The sequence below is a fragment of the Mastomys coucha genome, chromosome X, assembly GCF_008632895.1.
Source record: "Mastomys coucha isolate ucsf_1 chromosome X, UCSF_Mcou_1, whole genome shotgun sequence".
NCBI classification, from domain to species: Eukaryota; Metazoa; Chordata; class Mammalia; order Rodentia; family Muridae; genus Mastomys; species Mastomys coucha.
Genome location: NC_045030.1, coordinates 135730454 through 135747966, shown reverse-complemented (window position 1 = coordinate 135747966; position 17513 = coordinate 135730454). Strand labels below are relative to the sequence as shown.

General features: G+C 45.0%; 1 protein-coding gene across 4 annotated transcripts in view; it reads right to left on the bottom strand.

Moving 5' to 3' along the window:
- Positions 1 to 7005: 7005 nt before the first annotated feature.
- Positions 7006 to 17513, bottom strand: part of Tmem164 (transmembrane protein 164) — a 150239-nt gene continuing 139731 nt past the window's right edge. For all 4 annotated transcript variants that reach the window (XM_031368821.1, XM_031368831.1, XM_031368826.1 and 1 more), the window contains 2 exons: positions 12876 to 12976; positions 7006 to 11289 (listed from right to left, as the gene is read on the bottom strand). In XM_031368821.1, the coding sequence (XP_031224681.1) occupies positions 11083 to 11289; positions 12876 to 12976 (308 nt within the window). In that variant the 3' untranslated portion in view covers positions 7006 to 11082. The remainder of the gene's footprint in view (positions 11290 to 12875; positions 12977 to 17513) is intronic.

Below are 17513 nucleotides of genomic sequence, written 5' to 3'. Positions count from 1 at the left end.
TTCATTGTTTTACATTTGGTTACATGGCTGGCCCAATGCCATTTTCTCCCACTGAATGGTTTGGGCCTCCTTGCTGAAATTCAATTGATGATAAAGGTTTAGGATTATTTCTGGATTATTTTGATTGTTTTCCATTGGTTTATCTTTATTCTAGTACTGTGTATCACCTTGCCTACAGTACCTTTGGAATATGTTTTGAAACAAGATATTTTCTCTCAATATTTTTTTCAGTGTTCTTTCAAATATTCAAGACTCTGAGAATCTATATATAAAGCTGAGGATTGACATTTTGAAGAGAAACAAGCTGTGGAAACTTTTGAGAGAGACAGTAGCTAGCTTTGGAGAGCATGGCCATCTTACTATTTTCCCAGTGTTCTAACAGGTTAATTGTACTTATGTACGCATTTGAGTTATAGCTCGTTGTTTACTATGTACAAATCATTTCCCTCCTTGATTACATTTACTCCTGTTTTTTTTTTTTTAACATTCCTTTACATGCAATCATAAGTAGGATTTTCTTCATTTCCAAATTGTTCATTACAGGCATACAGAAGCACAGCTGATTTTGATGTGCTGCTTTTTATATCCTGCAGTCTTGCTAAATTTATTTGACTCTGGTAATTGAGTGTATATGTTGTATTGCATTTCATTTATATATTAATGATATTGTCCACATATAGATAGCTTTGCTTTTCCTTGTAGGTGGATATGTGCTCACTTTCATGTGAGTGCATGTCAGAAGATAACAGGTGTCATCCTCAGAAATGCCATTGACCTTTGATACAGGGTCTTTCATTGGCCTGGAGATCACCAATTAAACTAGCTGACCAGTGAGCTCCAGGGATCTCCTTTCTCTGCTTCCCCAGTGCTAAGATTGGAAACGTGCCCCTATGCCTGGCATTTTTACACAAGATTCCGAGGTCTGAACTCAGGCCCCTCTGCTTGAGTGATAAGTGCTTTACTGACCAAACCATATTCCCAGTCCCGGCCTTTTCCCAATTTCCAAATTTAAATCTTTCCTTCTCTTTTCCATTATAGATCTATTATTTTATTATTCTTTATATGCAGTGTACCTCCATCATTTCTGCCCCTCCACCCCTCCCCCCAACTACCCATTAGACGCCCTAACACTTCTCCTTCCCAGCTCTATGTCCTTGTTTTATTAATATTTTTGTGTGATAGATCACAATGAAATTCAGACACAGATAAAATGGAATCATGTTTGCAGAGAAATGGGTGTGAGTAGAGAATTAAGTTTAAGAAAGGAAAATGTCACATATTTTAAGTGCCATTTCTCTAATTTACTAATATGTTATATGTTATCTATTGTTATATGTATAATGTTATATGTATACATATAAGTATATATATGCATACACACACACACATGCACACACACGCTAGTAGAAACAACACTGTCTTGGGGAACAAAGACTTTTGCTCAACTACTCTGGCTAGGATTCCCAGTACTATGTTGATGGCAAAGGTATGTATGATAAACTGGTCTTGTTCCTAATCTTAATTGAAAAACTTTCAATCTTTTGTTGAACAAGGAAAAAAAACAGTAGCAGAAAAGGCGTTTGACAAGAGTCAATACTTTCACAATGAAAACACATGGAAGCCAAAGTCTTTGCCATGATAAAAACTACTTATGACAAAGCACACCATCCAACTGTATGATGGAGGCTCTGATGTATCCATATTTTGAATTGCTATATCTTAACTATTAATTACTATTATTATTCCTATCAATAAAAAATACTTTGTTTCCTATATTTTTTTTACCTATAAATTGATTGTTTCATAATGGTGTAGCTACCACTTCAGTTTCATTGTGCTTATTATTTTCATGGAAGTGCTTTTTTAAATGTATGTATATATGAATATATATATATATATATATATATATATATATATATATATATGTATGCATGGATGTATGTGTATGCCACATGTGGGCAGCCACCTTTAGAGAACAGAGGTGTCAGATCTCTTGGAGCTGGAATTACAGTTGGTTTAGAGCCTCCTAACATGGGTGCTGAGACGCAAACTCAGATCTTTCTGGCAGAATAGAACACACTCCTAACCTCTGAGCCGTCTCTCCAGCCCCGGAAGGTTTTTAATACATTCTGCCAATATCTGTATTTTAGTTGGTAAATTTCATTTCACTTATATTTAAAGTGAGCGATGATAATTAAATAGTTCTGCCATTGTGCAATTTTTTTTCTATCTTTACAGGTTTTTTTATTTGTTTGTTTCTCTATTTTCCTGTTACTACCTTATTTTGTGTCTGATGTGGTTTTTGTTGTTGCAAGATATTCCTTTGATTCCTTCCTCATTTCATTTTTCCCCCATATTTGTTTAGTTATTTTCTTAGTGATTATCATGGGAATATATTTAAAATCTAGCTAATCATTCCTTCCTGATTTTTTCTTTAAAACATTTTATTGTTTAGAGTAGTTTTGATGTCACTGCACATTTGAACAGAAAGCTTCCCTTACCCCTTCAGAGTCTCCCTTACTATCAGCATCCCATGCCAGAATGATGAACCATTTGCAACAACTGAGGAACAACATTGTCACATACTTATTAGCCAGAGTCTACTGCTTACATTAGGGCATACTAATGGTTGGTTTTGTGTATCCTTTAGGTTTGACAAGTGTATTGGGATATATATATATATATATATATATATATATATATATATATATATATATATAATTAAATCATCATATGAAATTATTTCATATACACTAAGAATCCCTTGCATAGCACAGTCATACCCACAACCATAAATACTTAGGCACAACTCTTCATGATCATTCCTTTTTAACAATAATAAACCAACACCAATCAAATGCTTCCTGTACACTAAAAATCATATCATCCATTTTCCAACAGCTCGATGAATTTTCCATTTTACAAAGTAAGAAGGACATTCAAACAAGCTGTCCCTTATACACGGCCACCTATCGTGGAGAAGCCAAGGTTCAAATCAAGCTTGTTTGCCTCCAGAGACCGAGATTTATACCATTCACTCTCGATCTTGATGAAGATGAGGAGGAGGATGATGGTGGTTATGGTGGTGGCGATGGTAGTGGTGATGCTTAGCGCTGATGGAAGCAGTTCTTAAAATATGCTGTGAGACAGTGCACAGGGTGTCTTATGTACTAGAGAACACTCTGGAGTGGGCACTGTCATTCCTCGTAGATGACCAAACTGAGGCTCAGATAGGGTAAGACCTTCCTTAAATACACAGAATCTACTGAGTGGAGACTAGTGACTGTCACTGAGGATCTTCTGTTGATGACCCACCACTTCTCTTGACAAATGGCAATAGTAAAAGGTGTAGGACTAAACTCCATTCCTGAAAATGAATTGGTCAGTATGGTTTTGTAGGTCTATATCAGAAAACTGATAGGTTGGTCTGATTTAATAAGATCAAAATGCACAGACCTGGCATATGGCTACTCTTTCTTTTCCAAGGACTCGGGGTATGACTGAAAGCAGTGCTTTCCCATTGGCAAGGTGGACTGTCTCAGCCATGGTTATTGTCTTTCTAGTCAGGGGAATGACTGCTCCCGGGCTTGTGGGTACATGACTAGTGCTCAGAAATAGCCCCCTAATCGGCCTCATCAGCTTTGAAGGAGGCCACAGCAGGAGGGAACTAAGTAGGCCAACACTTTAACCCAGTTATGTGAGGGCAGCTCTAATCCAGGATGATCAGATCTTGCTAAACCCTCTAGGGGGAAAAATATCCAAAAGCTGTTTCTTGACTCCAAGTATCCCAGTTTGGCTACAGACACGCCTTTCTCCTTCTGGAAGAGCATGACCTGATGGTTATAATGGGCCAAGCTTAACTTGTGAGGCAGCCAGGACTGAGAGAAGGTTATTAACAGTTGCTAACTGCTCCGGCTATTGGAAATGCCCAGGGTTCAAGCTGTCTCAGGTCAAACCATTGCTTTTCCTTGAAAGGGCCACTGGCTCCCCTTTCTCCACCTTGAAGCCAGGAAATCACTGCCTTCCTCTGTGTGGGCAGGACAAGCACTTGCGTCAACCTAGCAGGTTCTGGACGGACTAGGCTCCCCTCCCTTGTGTTCCCACTGCTGCCAGCTCACCTCACGTCTGGCATTGACTAACCTGAAAATTCCTCGGGGAACTAGACTGAGCTGTCTTTTGAGGCTGTGGTTGGGAAACAAAACATAAGAAAACAAAACAAAACAAAAAAAGCTTTTGGAGCTGGCCTGGTCTGGTCTGTCCGCCTCCCTCCCTGTCATTTGGCACAGCCGTCTTCCTGAGGCAGGCGCACTTGGCCTCCTCACTGTTGTATCCTACAAACCACCTGTCATAAGAGACAGCTGAACAGAGTGAACCCCTTGAACAAGCAGAGAGCTTGTCTGGCCTCGTGGATGCTGGTAGAGAAAGAAGACTGTGTTGGGTTTATCTGTTCTTTCATTGACACGGGGTCTTGCTATGAAGTCTAGGCTGTCCTCCCAACTTTACAATCCTCCTGCCTCAGCATCCCAAGTGTGAAGATCCCAAGTACTGGGGATTTCAGGCTTGGGCTATGACATCTAGCTAGGACAAAGAGTTACAATGATGTTACATGATCAAAGTGTGTTTACAGGTTTTCACATACAGGTTTTCTGTAGCAGGAAGGTGACTTCTGTGAAGGAGGAGGGAAGAGAAAACAATCACCGTATTTAAAGTGACACTAAAGTGCTTTAGGTTCTAAGATGTCTCTTATCTTAGACCACTGAAAGAGAAAGGGGTTGCATGTCATTGATCATAAGGTACATCCAACATTACAGGGATATTAAGACATGACAAAATAGAGAAAAATCCATTAAAAAACAAATATACCACCTCTTCAACACACACCATACCCCCACAGACTTCCACAAGGCAAATAAGGGCACAGCGGGTAAGTGCAGAAAAACCTCAAGGGCTGCTAATGGCTACTCTGAGGACAAGCTACATGATGAACTAGAGAAACCAACTACTCTACCCCCTATCCCTCATCCCCAGAAAGGGCCCTCTAAGGTACTTCCTCAGAATCTATGAAGTGTGGGAGAATGATTTCTAACTGTCTAGAGGAAAGGCGAGCTACAATTGCACTGGTAATGTTCACTCCCATAAGTTGGATTTAGCTGTTATTCTCGGTGCCTTTTAGATGTGTCTTAAAAGGTTTTGAAAAAGCACTGGTATAGACTGTTAGGTCAAAGAGATGACTCAGACCCTAGAAGCATAACATAAGAACAACAACAGAAAAGTTTACTTGGAGTTATGGGCTTGAGTCAGACTTCAGCATTGACGTTCTTAATCCCCAACCCTCAGCCCCCTGCGGATGACCACATAGGCCATAAATTCATAACATTTATGAACCTGTCCACTCTGGCACACTCTGAACATAACATATGGTCAAGAATGCATAGGAAGGCCTGAACTCCCATGAGACATAATGCTGGAGGGCACAGGATGATTGTGAAAAATGAAATAGGAAAGAAGTTGTGCTGTTGGCTGTTAGGGAAGACGAAACTGGAGACGGAGCAGAGGCAGGCTAGTACCACCTCTGAAAGGCCCTGAGAAAAAGGAGGTGAAGGACCAAATTTGGCAGGGAAATCTGGTGGCTGGTACAGAGGTGGAGCTGGGATTGAGCTGAACAGTAGAGTAGCCCGAGGGCTCATGCTATTGCCCTTAGAACCTGGCAGGGATGGGCAGTGTCCATCTTTATTACTGAGATGTACTTTGTACGATGCTGGAAATCTTAGCCATCTGATACACAAGGGGTCCCAGGATTAAGGTTAAGGAGTCTGCTATGGAAGGTGCTTACTGTCAACTTGAGTAAATAGTTCCTACTACCTTTCTAGAAGGTTTAGAAGCCCCTCAGCCCAGTAACTTAGCTATCTCAGAAGGATTGTCTTAATACTTGCTCGCTATGCACAACATTGACTGGGAGGCACCCATCCGACTGACTTTGAATGAGGCTTTGCCATGTCTGCTGAACCTGTCTGTGGCTCACCCTTTTCTCAGCTAGGCTGGCAGGATGGCGAGCACCAACAGTCTTCTTTTCTCATTCCTCCCAGTGCTGGGGTTACAGGGCCATCTAGTCAAGTCTGTTTTGTTTTGTTTTGTTTGTTTGTTTTACATGGATGCTAGAGATGGGAACTTAGGTCCTTGTGTTTTTACAGCAAGCTCTCATCCACTGAGAGCTGGGTCCCTAAACCACGGTCTCCCCAACAATCTAGCACACCCAAAGGGCAGGGGTGCCAAGGAGGAATATCTAATAGTACTAGTTTCTAGATCCTTGCTTATTCCTTAGCCTCATTTGACTCGGGTTCCTCCTGTATGCAGGAACTACATAGTCAGTTAACTCCCAGAACATCCAGGGGGGTAGTATTTGAAGAAAACAAGGAGAGGCATTATACATCATCAGCATAACAGGCAGAGGACCTTTGATAAGCACAGCTGGCTTGCTCCCAAAGGACACCATTATCTTGTTCATTCTTCTCCAAGGACAGTGGGACCCAGCATGGACACAGCTAACTTGAAGGACATCTGACGGCTGTGGGCCAGGAGTCAACATGTTTCAAAGTTGCATTCTTTCTTGGGTACATGGGGCAGAGAGCAGAGAGGGGTGTGTGTGTGTGTGTGTGTGTATGCATACTCACACACATTTGTGTTCAGAGATGAATGACCTATATCTTCCTATCTTCTCTTCTTACTATATTTTTTGAACAGGGTCTCTCACTAGACCCATAGGGTCCCCTTTGAAAATATGGCCTGGTGAGTCCCAGGAACCTTGGTGGAAGTAGGCAGTGTGGGGGAAGTCAAGGCCAAGTCAACTTTCTGTCCATAGACCCAAGCAATGCTGAGAGCCCAGCTGCCCTGGCTTGGGTGAGGGTTGGCTACTTTATGATACACAAAGCCAACAAATGACCTCTTCTATCTACTTTGCAAAGCCTTCTTGAGAGAGTTCTGAGAAGCAAGGCCAGGACTCCTGAATTCTCATAAATCTTTTAATAACAGTAAATGAAGAAAACATTGTTACAATAAGTCCCATGGGGAAGGTTTCTTTTCATTCAGGAATCTTCAACAGCAGAAACACCTGAGGCTAAGATTCAAAATGCTAAGTACACAAATTAAGGACCATTTATTTCCAAAAGGTGGCTGCAGAATCCACTTCATTACAATCAAAGGGATTTTACAAAACAGAGAGAGCACATTACAAAAACACCCAAAGAGGGGAGGTAGACTGGAGGGGTAGGGAAGCGTGTCCCAGAAGCAGCCTGACAGTGAGGCTCGAGTTTGCTGCCGTCTAGGGAGTTCAAAGACTGGCTCTCAGAAGAGCCCTGCACATGAGGGTGACAGTTCACAGCAGTCTCCGTTTGAGAAGGATGGAGGACAGGCTTTCCATGTCCCAGAAGAAGTAATTGAACACCATTCAATTCCGTTCTCTTCGCTACAATCATATCAAATAAATGAAGAATGCTTTCAAACCTAACATAATGTTGACACCAAAATAAATCAAGAGTTTTCCAAAACATCATCTTCTGCTTCAAAGGACTTTTGTTTTTGATTTGCTTTTCACTGAGTAGGGATGGGTGTCTACTCATGTCTACTCAGTGCCATGAATGGCAAATCAGTGTACAGAAGTGTCACAGACAAGGGCAACAGCAAGCAACTTGGGCTTACTGCACACAGTGAGCTCACTGCATATACCAGAGGAAGACTGACTCCTCTGATGGACTTTTACCTCAGAGACAGCTGGACCAGGAGGAGATAGGATGCCCTTTCCTAGTCTGAGGCCTAGTCCTGGCTCACTAAAACCAGAAGCCGTGTCTTGTCCAACCGCATCAGAATGCTTCCTTTCCTCACCCACCTCTGGCCTCCCTTATAGTAGAAACCATTAAGAAACCCTTGTCCCAAAGAGAACAGGTGCCAGACTTCCCAGGGAAGTCTATTTGGCAGAGAGTTAAAAGGGGCCCTTTGCCATCTCCTGAACACCCAGCACAGGACATGACCCAAGCCCAGTTCCACTTGCTGACATTGAGCTATCCATGAGAAACTTGTAATTACATCACAAAACACAGAATCATCCGTGATCACACATAGCAAACCCCTAACAGAGTCACCATAGAATAAAGTGCATAGCCAAACCCTACTTAGCCCACACAGACCCCACAGACCACCCCCCACAGGTACAAAGAAGTTCACAAAAACGCAGAAGACAGACTTAGAGAGGTGGAGGCGGTGGCTCCACTATCCCACAGCACGTCAGAAGATGACAGAACATGCTGCTAGGCTTCTGAGAAGGTGCTGGGCCAAGTCTTATATATATAAAAAACCAAATACTGGGGGTAGGAAGGATCTTTCAGCAGAGAAGCTGGCTTAGCCAACTGTACTTGTTGGCACAGCCCCCTGACCATGGACAATGAGGGCTTTAAAGATACACTGTTCGTTCTTGCTAGCCACCTCTCGGAGCACTCTCGCCCAGACACAGAGCTCACACATGCTGGTAAAGCACATATGAAACTTCAGCCAAGGTAGTTAGGGAATGACAGGCACAACGAAGAGCTGCAAAGTCAGGGCAAACTATGTCCCTCTCTGTCCCTGACAGTAGAGGGTAGGCTGCTCGACATGCCTAGGGACAACTCCCATAGCAAAGTGCTAAGAGCCTAAGCAGGTTACCTCTTTCCATGTAGGTTTGGACCAAGGTAAGAGTGAGATATAGAGACAGTGAAAAGGTTCCTTGTTCCCCAACATCTCAAACCCAGGCTGACCCTCCCTATGGAGTCTGTTGAAGGAGCCACAATCTGTTTCATTTAGCTTCCTAACATATGAGCCAACCTAGGCCCCTGCATGTTCCCTTCACTTCCTCCTTCCTGACACATATGTGTGACGCTGGCTTGGCCATGCCAGACAACCTGGCTTTGAATTTCCACTCTTCCTCTGAGCACCAGAAAATGCCTACCAGAAAATGGTCTGCTGAGCTGGCACCAAAGCAGAGGCAAGCAACTGGAGGCATGCCAATGCAGGGAAACCCAAGATGCCTGGCAACCTGGACTATGAAGCCTCAGATAGGAAAGAAGTGTGTGTGGCACTCCCACCTCCGTGGCATTCTGGCGTTGGTCCCCTCAGCTGAGGCCTTCCCCCACTGCAGGTAGCAGCTCCATGTTGTGGCGACAGCTGTGTCAGGCCTCATGGACTCCCCTCCTATGACCTCTCCTTATAGAGAGGCCCAAGGCCAGCCAGGGAGGTTTTCCTGCATTCTATTCATCCACCGACTTCTATGAGTGGGCAGGGCAAGAAAAGCTCAGCATAGCCCACACAGATGGCAAAGGGCGAAGATGCCATGGCAGGAGCTCAAAGGCAGCAAGCATGGAATTCTTCCCTGCTTTCAGTACCTCAGACTAGATCACCTCATGGCCAGGCAGCCCCTCCCAGAATGGCCTCTCTCAGTCTCCATTTGCTCCAGTTGCTTCCCCTGAAAGTCCATTTTGTAAAACCATAGCCACCGAGCCACTGAAGTTCAGCTTAGGCCTCATACCCACAAACTCACACTGAATACTGCATCCGGCACAAGACAATGGGGTGGTCATAGTACAAACGTTTCTATTCCTAAGCAAATCTCTTCCTACTAGAAGTTGACAAGGAGTCAGCAAATATATGGGCCCTGGTAATCTTTGTGGTCCACATATAACCAAGAACCTCCCAACCAAAGCTCCTCCCTTCAGAGCACTTGCACCTCTAGCTATGGGGCCCAGATCCATTGACAGTTCCCTTTCAACCTACACATGGGTTTTGAACACTGTCAAGCCTCAAAACCAGTGATGTCTCCCCACACAGAACACTTCAGCAGAGTCGAGCTACACGAAAGAAAATCTAACCCTCATCAGACTGCCTTCAGGAACCATAGACACACCTTCTAAGTGCCAGGGAGGGCTCTAGAGTACCTTTGAGAAATGGGAGGGATCTCCCCCCCATTTCAAACATCCAAAAGACACACAGCCAAACAGCACCCAAGCCCCAACTCCAGCTCGTTCTCCCATGAAGCAGCCTCAGCCAGAAAAACAGACAGACATATACACAGACAATGAGGATGGTTCAAGGGGCAACTGAGACTAGAACACTGCCTATTAGCCATGTGGTCCAGAGTGTGATTCAGATCATGGCTTTCTCAAGTTGCCACTTAGTTGAGTTCTTAGTTTCTACACTCATTTCGGATGTGGATCTGATCTCAGCTTTCATAGGGAAGGTTGGTTGTTTGTCTTGGGTGCAGGGTAGTCCAGCCTGGTACTTTTATCCCCTTTGCTTCAGATTTACTGTGGCAACAGATCTCCAATGCCCCTGTAAGAATCTCCTCCTTTGGCTGCACGTTGCTAGCATCATCCGCCCAAGGCAGCACCCTGGAAGGAGTGGCTGGGTGTCTCCCTGCTTTCAGTCATGGGACACCAGTCACTGGAAGAATCTATTTTGGCTGTGAACCGGGAAGTCCCTTGGCTCTGGGCTTGCTTGCAGCTGGTATAGAAGCAAGGCCTTGGTCCCCTTCTGGTGGGGGCTATGCTGGAGATTAAAGGGGATCCCAGCATGAGCCTGGAGGTCCCTGGCAGTGGAGAAATGAACCCAACACTATTTCATTGCTGGGATGCTGGAAGAACTACTGCTTGTTGTCCCCTCCTTCCTCAACTAGCTGTTGTTAAAAGCACCAACAAGCTGTATGAAAGAGGCCGCTGACTACCATTTCCCTGGGTAAGGCCACGCAGATGGAGTGGGGCACAGTAGGGAGCCAGAACCCAGGGGAGAAAAAGAAGGAAGCTCCAGCCCCCAGCACCTTCCCTGGGCACCAAGAGTCATCCAAGGGGAGGAGCTGGGGAGGGAAGAGTAGTGGAAGAAAGGGACAGAGAGAAGGGGAAAGAAAATAAACCAAGTATTCTATCTGCCATCTCCAATGATTTCATCAAGAGCTAGGTATTCTCTGAGTCAACTCAGGATTTGCTTCCTCAGGGAGAAACAAAACAAAACAAAACAAAAAAACAAAAAAACAAACAGAACTAAAACAAAACAAAAACCCAAGCACCTTCAGTCTATTTTCTTGGCTGGAAGCCGGAGCAAATCCAGCAGATATTTACACAAGGGCCCAGCCATGTATGAGAACAGGATGACCAGCTTCCCGTGGGTCATGGTCATGAGAGTCTGGTGTCCCGAGGCCCAGATGCGATACCAGGGGCCGTAGAATGGGTCTGAGATGGCCGGACACAGCATGTTGTTCAAATTCACTTCGGTGACCTGCAGGGACAAGGGAGGTAGAGTGAGCGTTCGCCATCCCAAGGCTTCTTCTGGCTACTGCCAGTTCAGCCATCTCTCCCTAGAGGGGACTAGACAAGGAGGGATTGACCAATCCCCACCTGTTCATAAAGGGGCTTCCTTGTTTTCTGAGTGGGTGATGGGTCACTGTCCTAGACAAAAGCTGTTTAGTTGTGCTCAGTCTTGCTTTCCAGTTAGGCCAAGAGTCCATTGTCACTCCTAAGTGTTTATCGTGTGCCTAGCTCCTGGAGAGATATTATGGGATTTTTTTTTTTTAAAATCCATTAACTGCATGGTTTCCTGTCTCCAAGTAGCAAGGGCAATCAGTTGACTGCATACAGCCTCCAACTAGACTTGACATGCCACGAGGAGGTCTGAGGAGCATATCGAAGATGCTGCGAGGAAAAGTGGCACTTGAATGGACTCATGAAAAGATGGACGAGGGTTAATGGGGAGGAGTGGGTGAGTAGAGCTTTTCCTGGTGGAAGGTGTAGCGGAACACAGCATGTATGACGTGAGCACGCAGACACTCCTGGAATCCAGAGCATATCAGTGAGGAGCAGCGAGAAGTAAGGAGCAAAGGGTGTGCAGGGCAGAATCATGCTGAGTCTTTCCCACAAGCACAGGCAGCATTCACACTACTGGCAAAGAACCCAGGCTACCTCCAGCAAACCAGAGCAAGGAAGGAGAAAGTGAATGCTTCAACAGAGGCATTGGGGACATCCAGTTCCACGCCCTTATCATGCAAGGCCACACAAGGCTCCATGTGACTAACGCTACATTAATGCCAACCGCACAAAACCAAATATGGCATCCCTGCCCTGAGGACAGCCATAACACCTGCCTTCCAGAGCTCTTAAGAGCTGGCTCACATTAAAGACAAGCCCTCACCATCTCTCAAGGAAGCTGGGCTTTTGGATCATGTTACAGTGACATGGAAATCTCCCTGTCGTCCCCCGCACACACCCCCAACCCCATCCCCACCCAGCAATGAGCTTTCCGCCCTTACTTCAACACCGATAGCTACCCATGCATTATCGACGCTATTGGAGTCTGGGTAATTCAACATTGAGGCCAGCTATTGTCCATATTCCAGGCAGTTCTCATACTACAGAATGCTCTGGGGGCTCCGAACCACCTCACATCCACTGGCCATACAGCTGAATGGTCTCCTCAAGGACCTGGAAACATACCCAGAGTGGACCCAACATCAAAGGCTATCACAAGGCCCAGGCCAATCAAGTAAGGGTCCTACATGCCCAAGAGGTCCACAGCAAAGCACTTGCCAGTTACAGGTCATTGTTTCAGACCCAAGTAGCCATGAGTGCAGGATATCCCTGCCTTCCCAGAAGTGAAGAAACAGCCATTATTGAAGGATTCAGAAGAGTCTTTGGAGAGGCCAAGGCTTTGGATCATCATAAATCAGCATCCCAGACACAATCCGATGTCCTGGCCTTTAGCATCGTGTATTTTTCAAAACAAAATGATACAACGGCACCAACCAGGATTATCAAGATTTATGAAGAACTCCAGACAAAGGGAAGAGGAGGGGATCTCAGCAAACTTACCAGGCCGAGGATCTGCAGGATGCTGAAGTGGTAAAAGAACATGAGGCCAGTTGAGAGAAGAGCCCACTGGAAATTGCTGAGGGGCTCTGGGGTGTAAGCACCTGGAGGAAGAGGGGAGATGGTGAGCTGAGAGGAATAGAGACCCACCGCTCCTCTGCTCACAATGGAAGAGGGGAGATGGTGAGCCGAGAGGAATAGAGAACCACTGCTCCTCTGCTCACAATGGGTGCAGGTGCTGAGGTCACTGCCACAGCCGCAAGCAGGCTTGGTGTCTTTCACTTATCAATGACAGCATCTCCCAAGGGTCCTGGTGCTTAGCCATGAACCATGATAGCCCCTTTTTTTAACCCGGTTCTACCAGTTGATGTTGTACCATTAGAGGGGCTTCTGTTTTATTCTAAAAGTAATTCATGATTATTATAGGTGATTTAGAATTTTTAAAAACTGAAGATAGAGGCAAAGGAGGAAAGCATCCCTAGTACTCAACTACCAGAAGAGAATCTTAATTCCTACCTCCTTGGCCATTTTCTCCATGCCCCAGGATTAATTTTAAAACTAATATTTGAATTAGTACTATATATCTATATCTGTAACTGTCTTTGTGTCTACATTTCCTTGTGATTCTAAATAGTATTTGACAGGGTAGTTGAAAATGTTTTTGTTGAAGTCAGATGAATTTGGGTTCAAACTTTGACTCTACCATTGGTTAGGTATGTCCCCAAGGTGTGGTCTAACAGGATGGCTCAATGAGCATTAGTGCCCTCTTCCTACCATCCTTAAACCTAGAGCTCTTAAAAATATTTTTATTCAGTGCTTGGACCATTTCTCAATGACTGAATAACTCCTCCTAAACAAAGCCATGAATTCCAGATGGATTTCAGTCCCTAGGAAGCCATCTCTATGCTCCACAACAAGAGCCACAGAAAGCTGCAGGGAGTCTAAGGCACGTAAGTGCTGGTCATTCTGATTAGGGCGTAAGAGACAGTCGACAGCAGAGAGAGGAAAGACAGTGGTGCTGGCAAGGGGCCTGCTCCAGGAACCTACAGAACAAGGTGTTTTCTGGAAGTCAGAAGCAGCAAGGTAGAAAATGAAGACAGGAAGGTGGAGCTGAGGGAGAGGAAGGATGGTAGCAACACGCAGAGGTATACTAATTGCTTGTCCATCACTGGACTGGTGATATCATTTACTACTATGCAAAGGAAAGGCAACAGTAGAGTGGAGCAAGGACAAGGGGATGATGGAGTCCATCTCATACATGTTGAAAATGGAGTATCTGTCTGCGAAATATCCACATGGGGACATTCCTGCAGTGACCACACAGAACATGATGGGTGACACTGGGGGCACCTGGAGCCTAGAAGGTGAAGGTAGTCAAATCCTGGTTCTAGCACTTATGGATTTCAGAGCTTTGGGCAAATCTCAGTATCTCTTCAACTCCGTTTTATTCATCTGTATAATGGAAAAGACACCACTTCATTCACAGTGTTGTTAGTTAGATGAGATAATAAAGTACGGCACCAGGGATTTAAGAGATGCTAGTTATTTTCATGGCACGAGCCACAAAGTCCATGAAGAGGATGAGTTGAATATACAAGGGTGGGCAACATCAGCACACAGAAGAAAATGAACTCATGGAAACGCATGTGCACAGTGAGAGAGTAAGAAGACCAAAAAAGCAAGATACCAAGGAACAGATACAAGAAAGAAAAAAAGGGAGGAGGAAATAAGTGACTGAAGCCAGGGGAGATCCCGGAAAGTTCATTCTGGACTGAAGTATCTGTGGTTTGTGATTTTGTGTCAGGATATATTTATAGCTATCGTTGGCCACATTTGGCTCATGGTTGGACACACCTTTGGAACCCAATGTTCTTCAAAGTCAAGGACCTTCTATGTCTTCGCAACAGCCAACACAGCACTTGGTTGGTAACATTGCATTGAGCAGTATACTGGGAGTATGAACACTGGTCTGTCTGATAAGGGGGTGTAACCTGGGCACCATGTTGTCGCCCTGGTTTCTGAGGACACACGGAGGATGCAGAGACCTGCAAGGCTGACAGGGGCCCAGGCTTTCAGACATTCCACTTGCAAAGCCTCCAGCCATCACTTTCTCGGCTGTCTTTTCATTCCCACCGGACTTCTTCCCACCTCCCCCAACCCCGACCCCCAACCTCCATCCCAATGCAGCAGAATGGACCTGGCATGCCTCAGATACCAAAATGGGCCGTGTAGGAATGAACTCAAGTGTTTGTGTGTGGGGGGGGGGCAGGAACAAGGTCAGCAGCCATAGTCCTTGGGAAGGAGAGGATGAGGATTCCTTCCCTGTGCTTCTTCCATATTGTGGTGGGAAAGGAACATTCAGATCCTATCAGGGGACATGTTTCTCAGTGTTCTCCTTGACCCTTCACAGAGCCCCGTGTTTACACTATTGCTTCTGACTTCATCAGCTGTCCCAACCAGACCGATTGTTGCCAGAGGGAGGAGCGCTCACTAAAGCTCCTCTTCACCTCAACCCTGGATGCACAGAGGACACTCGAGCAATGCTCACTACACAGCAAAGCGGTGGCACAGGAATCATCAAATATAACGTTAGTTCAATGCTAGTAGTAACCTGAAGACTATCTTCTAATACCTATAAAACACAACCCACAAGCCACCCTTATCTGCACAAAAGATATTGTTTTCTCTACAATGTTAAGAAGCGGGAAATAAGCCAACTAGGGAGATAGGTTAAATAAACTACAATCCCTCGATGTTGTGTAAATGTCCCCTGCCATTCAAACAGCAATCAGATTGTCCATGCATGAAGAAACCAAACCAGCCCAGGGTGAATAACAACAAATATAAAAGGCAGAACATCAAACAGTACAGACATGAAAGAAAATACAATGTAGTATCTTAAAAACAAAGGCCTGGGAGTGCAGGGGTCAGACAGCCTCATGTTCCCCACAGGAATTACCCGGAGCAAATCACACTTCCTTCAAAGTTGTTTTCCTATGTAGGAACTAGAGGCAAGCACCCACTTCTCAGAGCTGAGACATGGCATAAGTCATTACAGAAAACAGATCCAGCAGCTAGCCTAGCATGGCATGGACCTATTGTTATCCCAAGGATCACAGGCAGCAAGACGGAGGGCATTCTGGGGAAATGGACACCTCCTCTGTAAAGGGAGACTGCCTGTGGCAAATATGATCCAATATTCCATTTTCTCAACCCCCCAAAAAAAAAACAGTAAAAAAGCCCTCTATATACTGATAACTCTGCCCAAAGGGATATATGCAAACTGTATGCAATCCCACATAATTCTCTTTGCTGGATACCTGGATGTGGCCCTTGGGATAATCCTAGTGAAAAACCAGTTTTCGTCAAAAGGAAAGCAGAAACCAAATCACTTTTGGGAAAATTCAACATCATAAACCTCTCTCTCTCTCTCTTTTTCTACTTTAAGAAAGTGTGTGACATTTTTCTGCTAGCATCTTCTATCCCAGGAGGCTAGAAGCACATCATGAGTAAAGGTAGGGGGAAACCAAAATAAGAGTTTCTGTAAAATTGATTTCTGCCAGAAGGAAGCCGTAGGAGTACTGGGAACCTAGGCAATTGCTCCAGCAGTAGCGAAGACCCCCAGAAGGCCCCCGAAAGGATCTTTCTTTCCTCCTATACCCTTACTCACAGTGGATAACACCGAGGACTCACTCAACGCTGGGTAGGGTAGCCTGCTATATGCCATCTTGCTGCTTCCTTCATCTCACTGACTTCCTTGTGCTGCCCACTCATGTAATATCTATGACACACATTGGACTCCATGGGAAAGGTGGGGAAACAATCGTGGCTAGCTCCTGTCCTTGGCAATCTGCCGTAGCTGACAAATGGAGGAGCTGACATGGTGAAGGAAGCATGGTCAGGACTGGGTACCCCGAGGAAGGGAAGAAAACTAGAGAGGGTCGTAGTTCAGGAGATTTGAACAACAGGAAACACCTGGGGTAGGACACAACAGAAGGAACATTCCAGGCCGAAGGCATAGCCTGAGAAAAGGTATACAGATGTCTGAGACATGCTATCTGTGTGCAATTGGGTGCAGTTCCTTGTTACAGAAGAGCACGAGAATGCAAGAGGTCTCATGTGTCATAGGTAGCTAGAGAAACAAGAAAACAGAACCTCATAAAGGAAGAGCCTTGTTATCCAGGCCAGAGCACTTGGCCTTTATCCTCTATACAATGAGAGTCCACTGAAAGATCATTAGGAGATGAAAAGGTCAGGTCTATGTTTCAGCCAGCTGGATGCCTCCAGCAACAGTAGAGACAGTGGACCAGAGGGAAACAGAACTGAAGACAGACTCAAATACTGCTGTGGGGGACACAGATGGCTTGGTCCTTGGCCAGACATAAAGGAAGACCATCTACAGGAACTTCCTGGTCTATGACTTTAGGAAGTGACAGGTTTAGGAAAGAAAGGAGCTCTGGTTAAGGTACAACACTGAATAGTGTAAGTAAGCTATACCAGCAGTTGCCTCCACTGTAGGTTATGGCTGGCCAGGGTCTAGAGCTAGGAAGGGGAAAATGGTTTGAGAATACAGATTGGTATGGAACTAAAAGTCACAAAGAAGAGTCCACAATACAAGGTTACTTGAAAACAGCAATATTT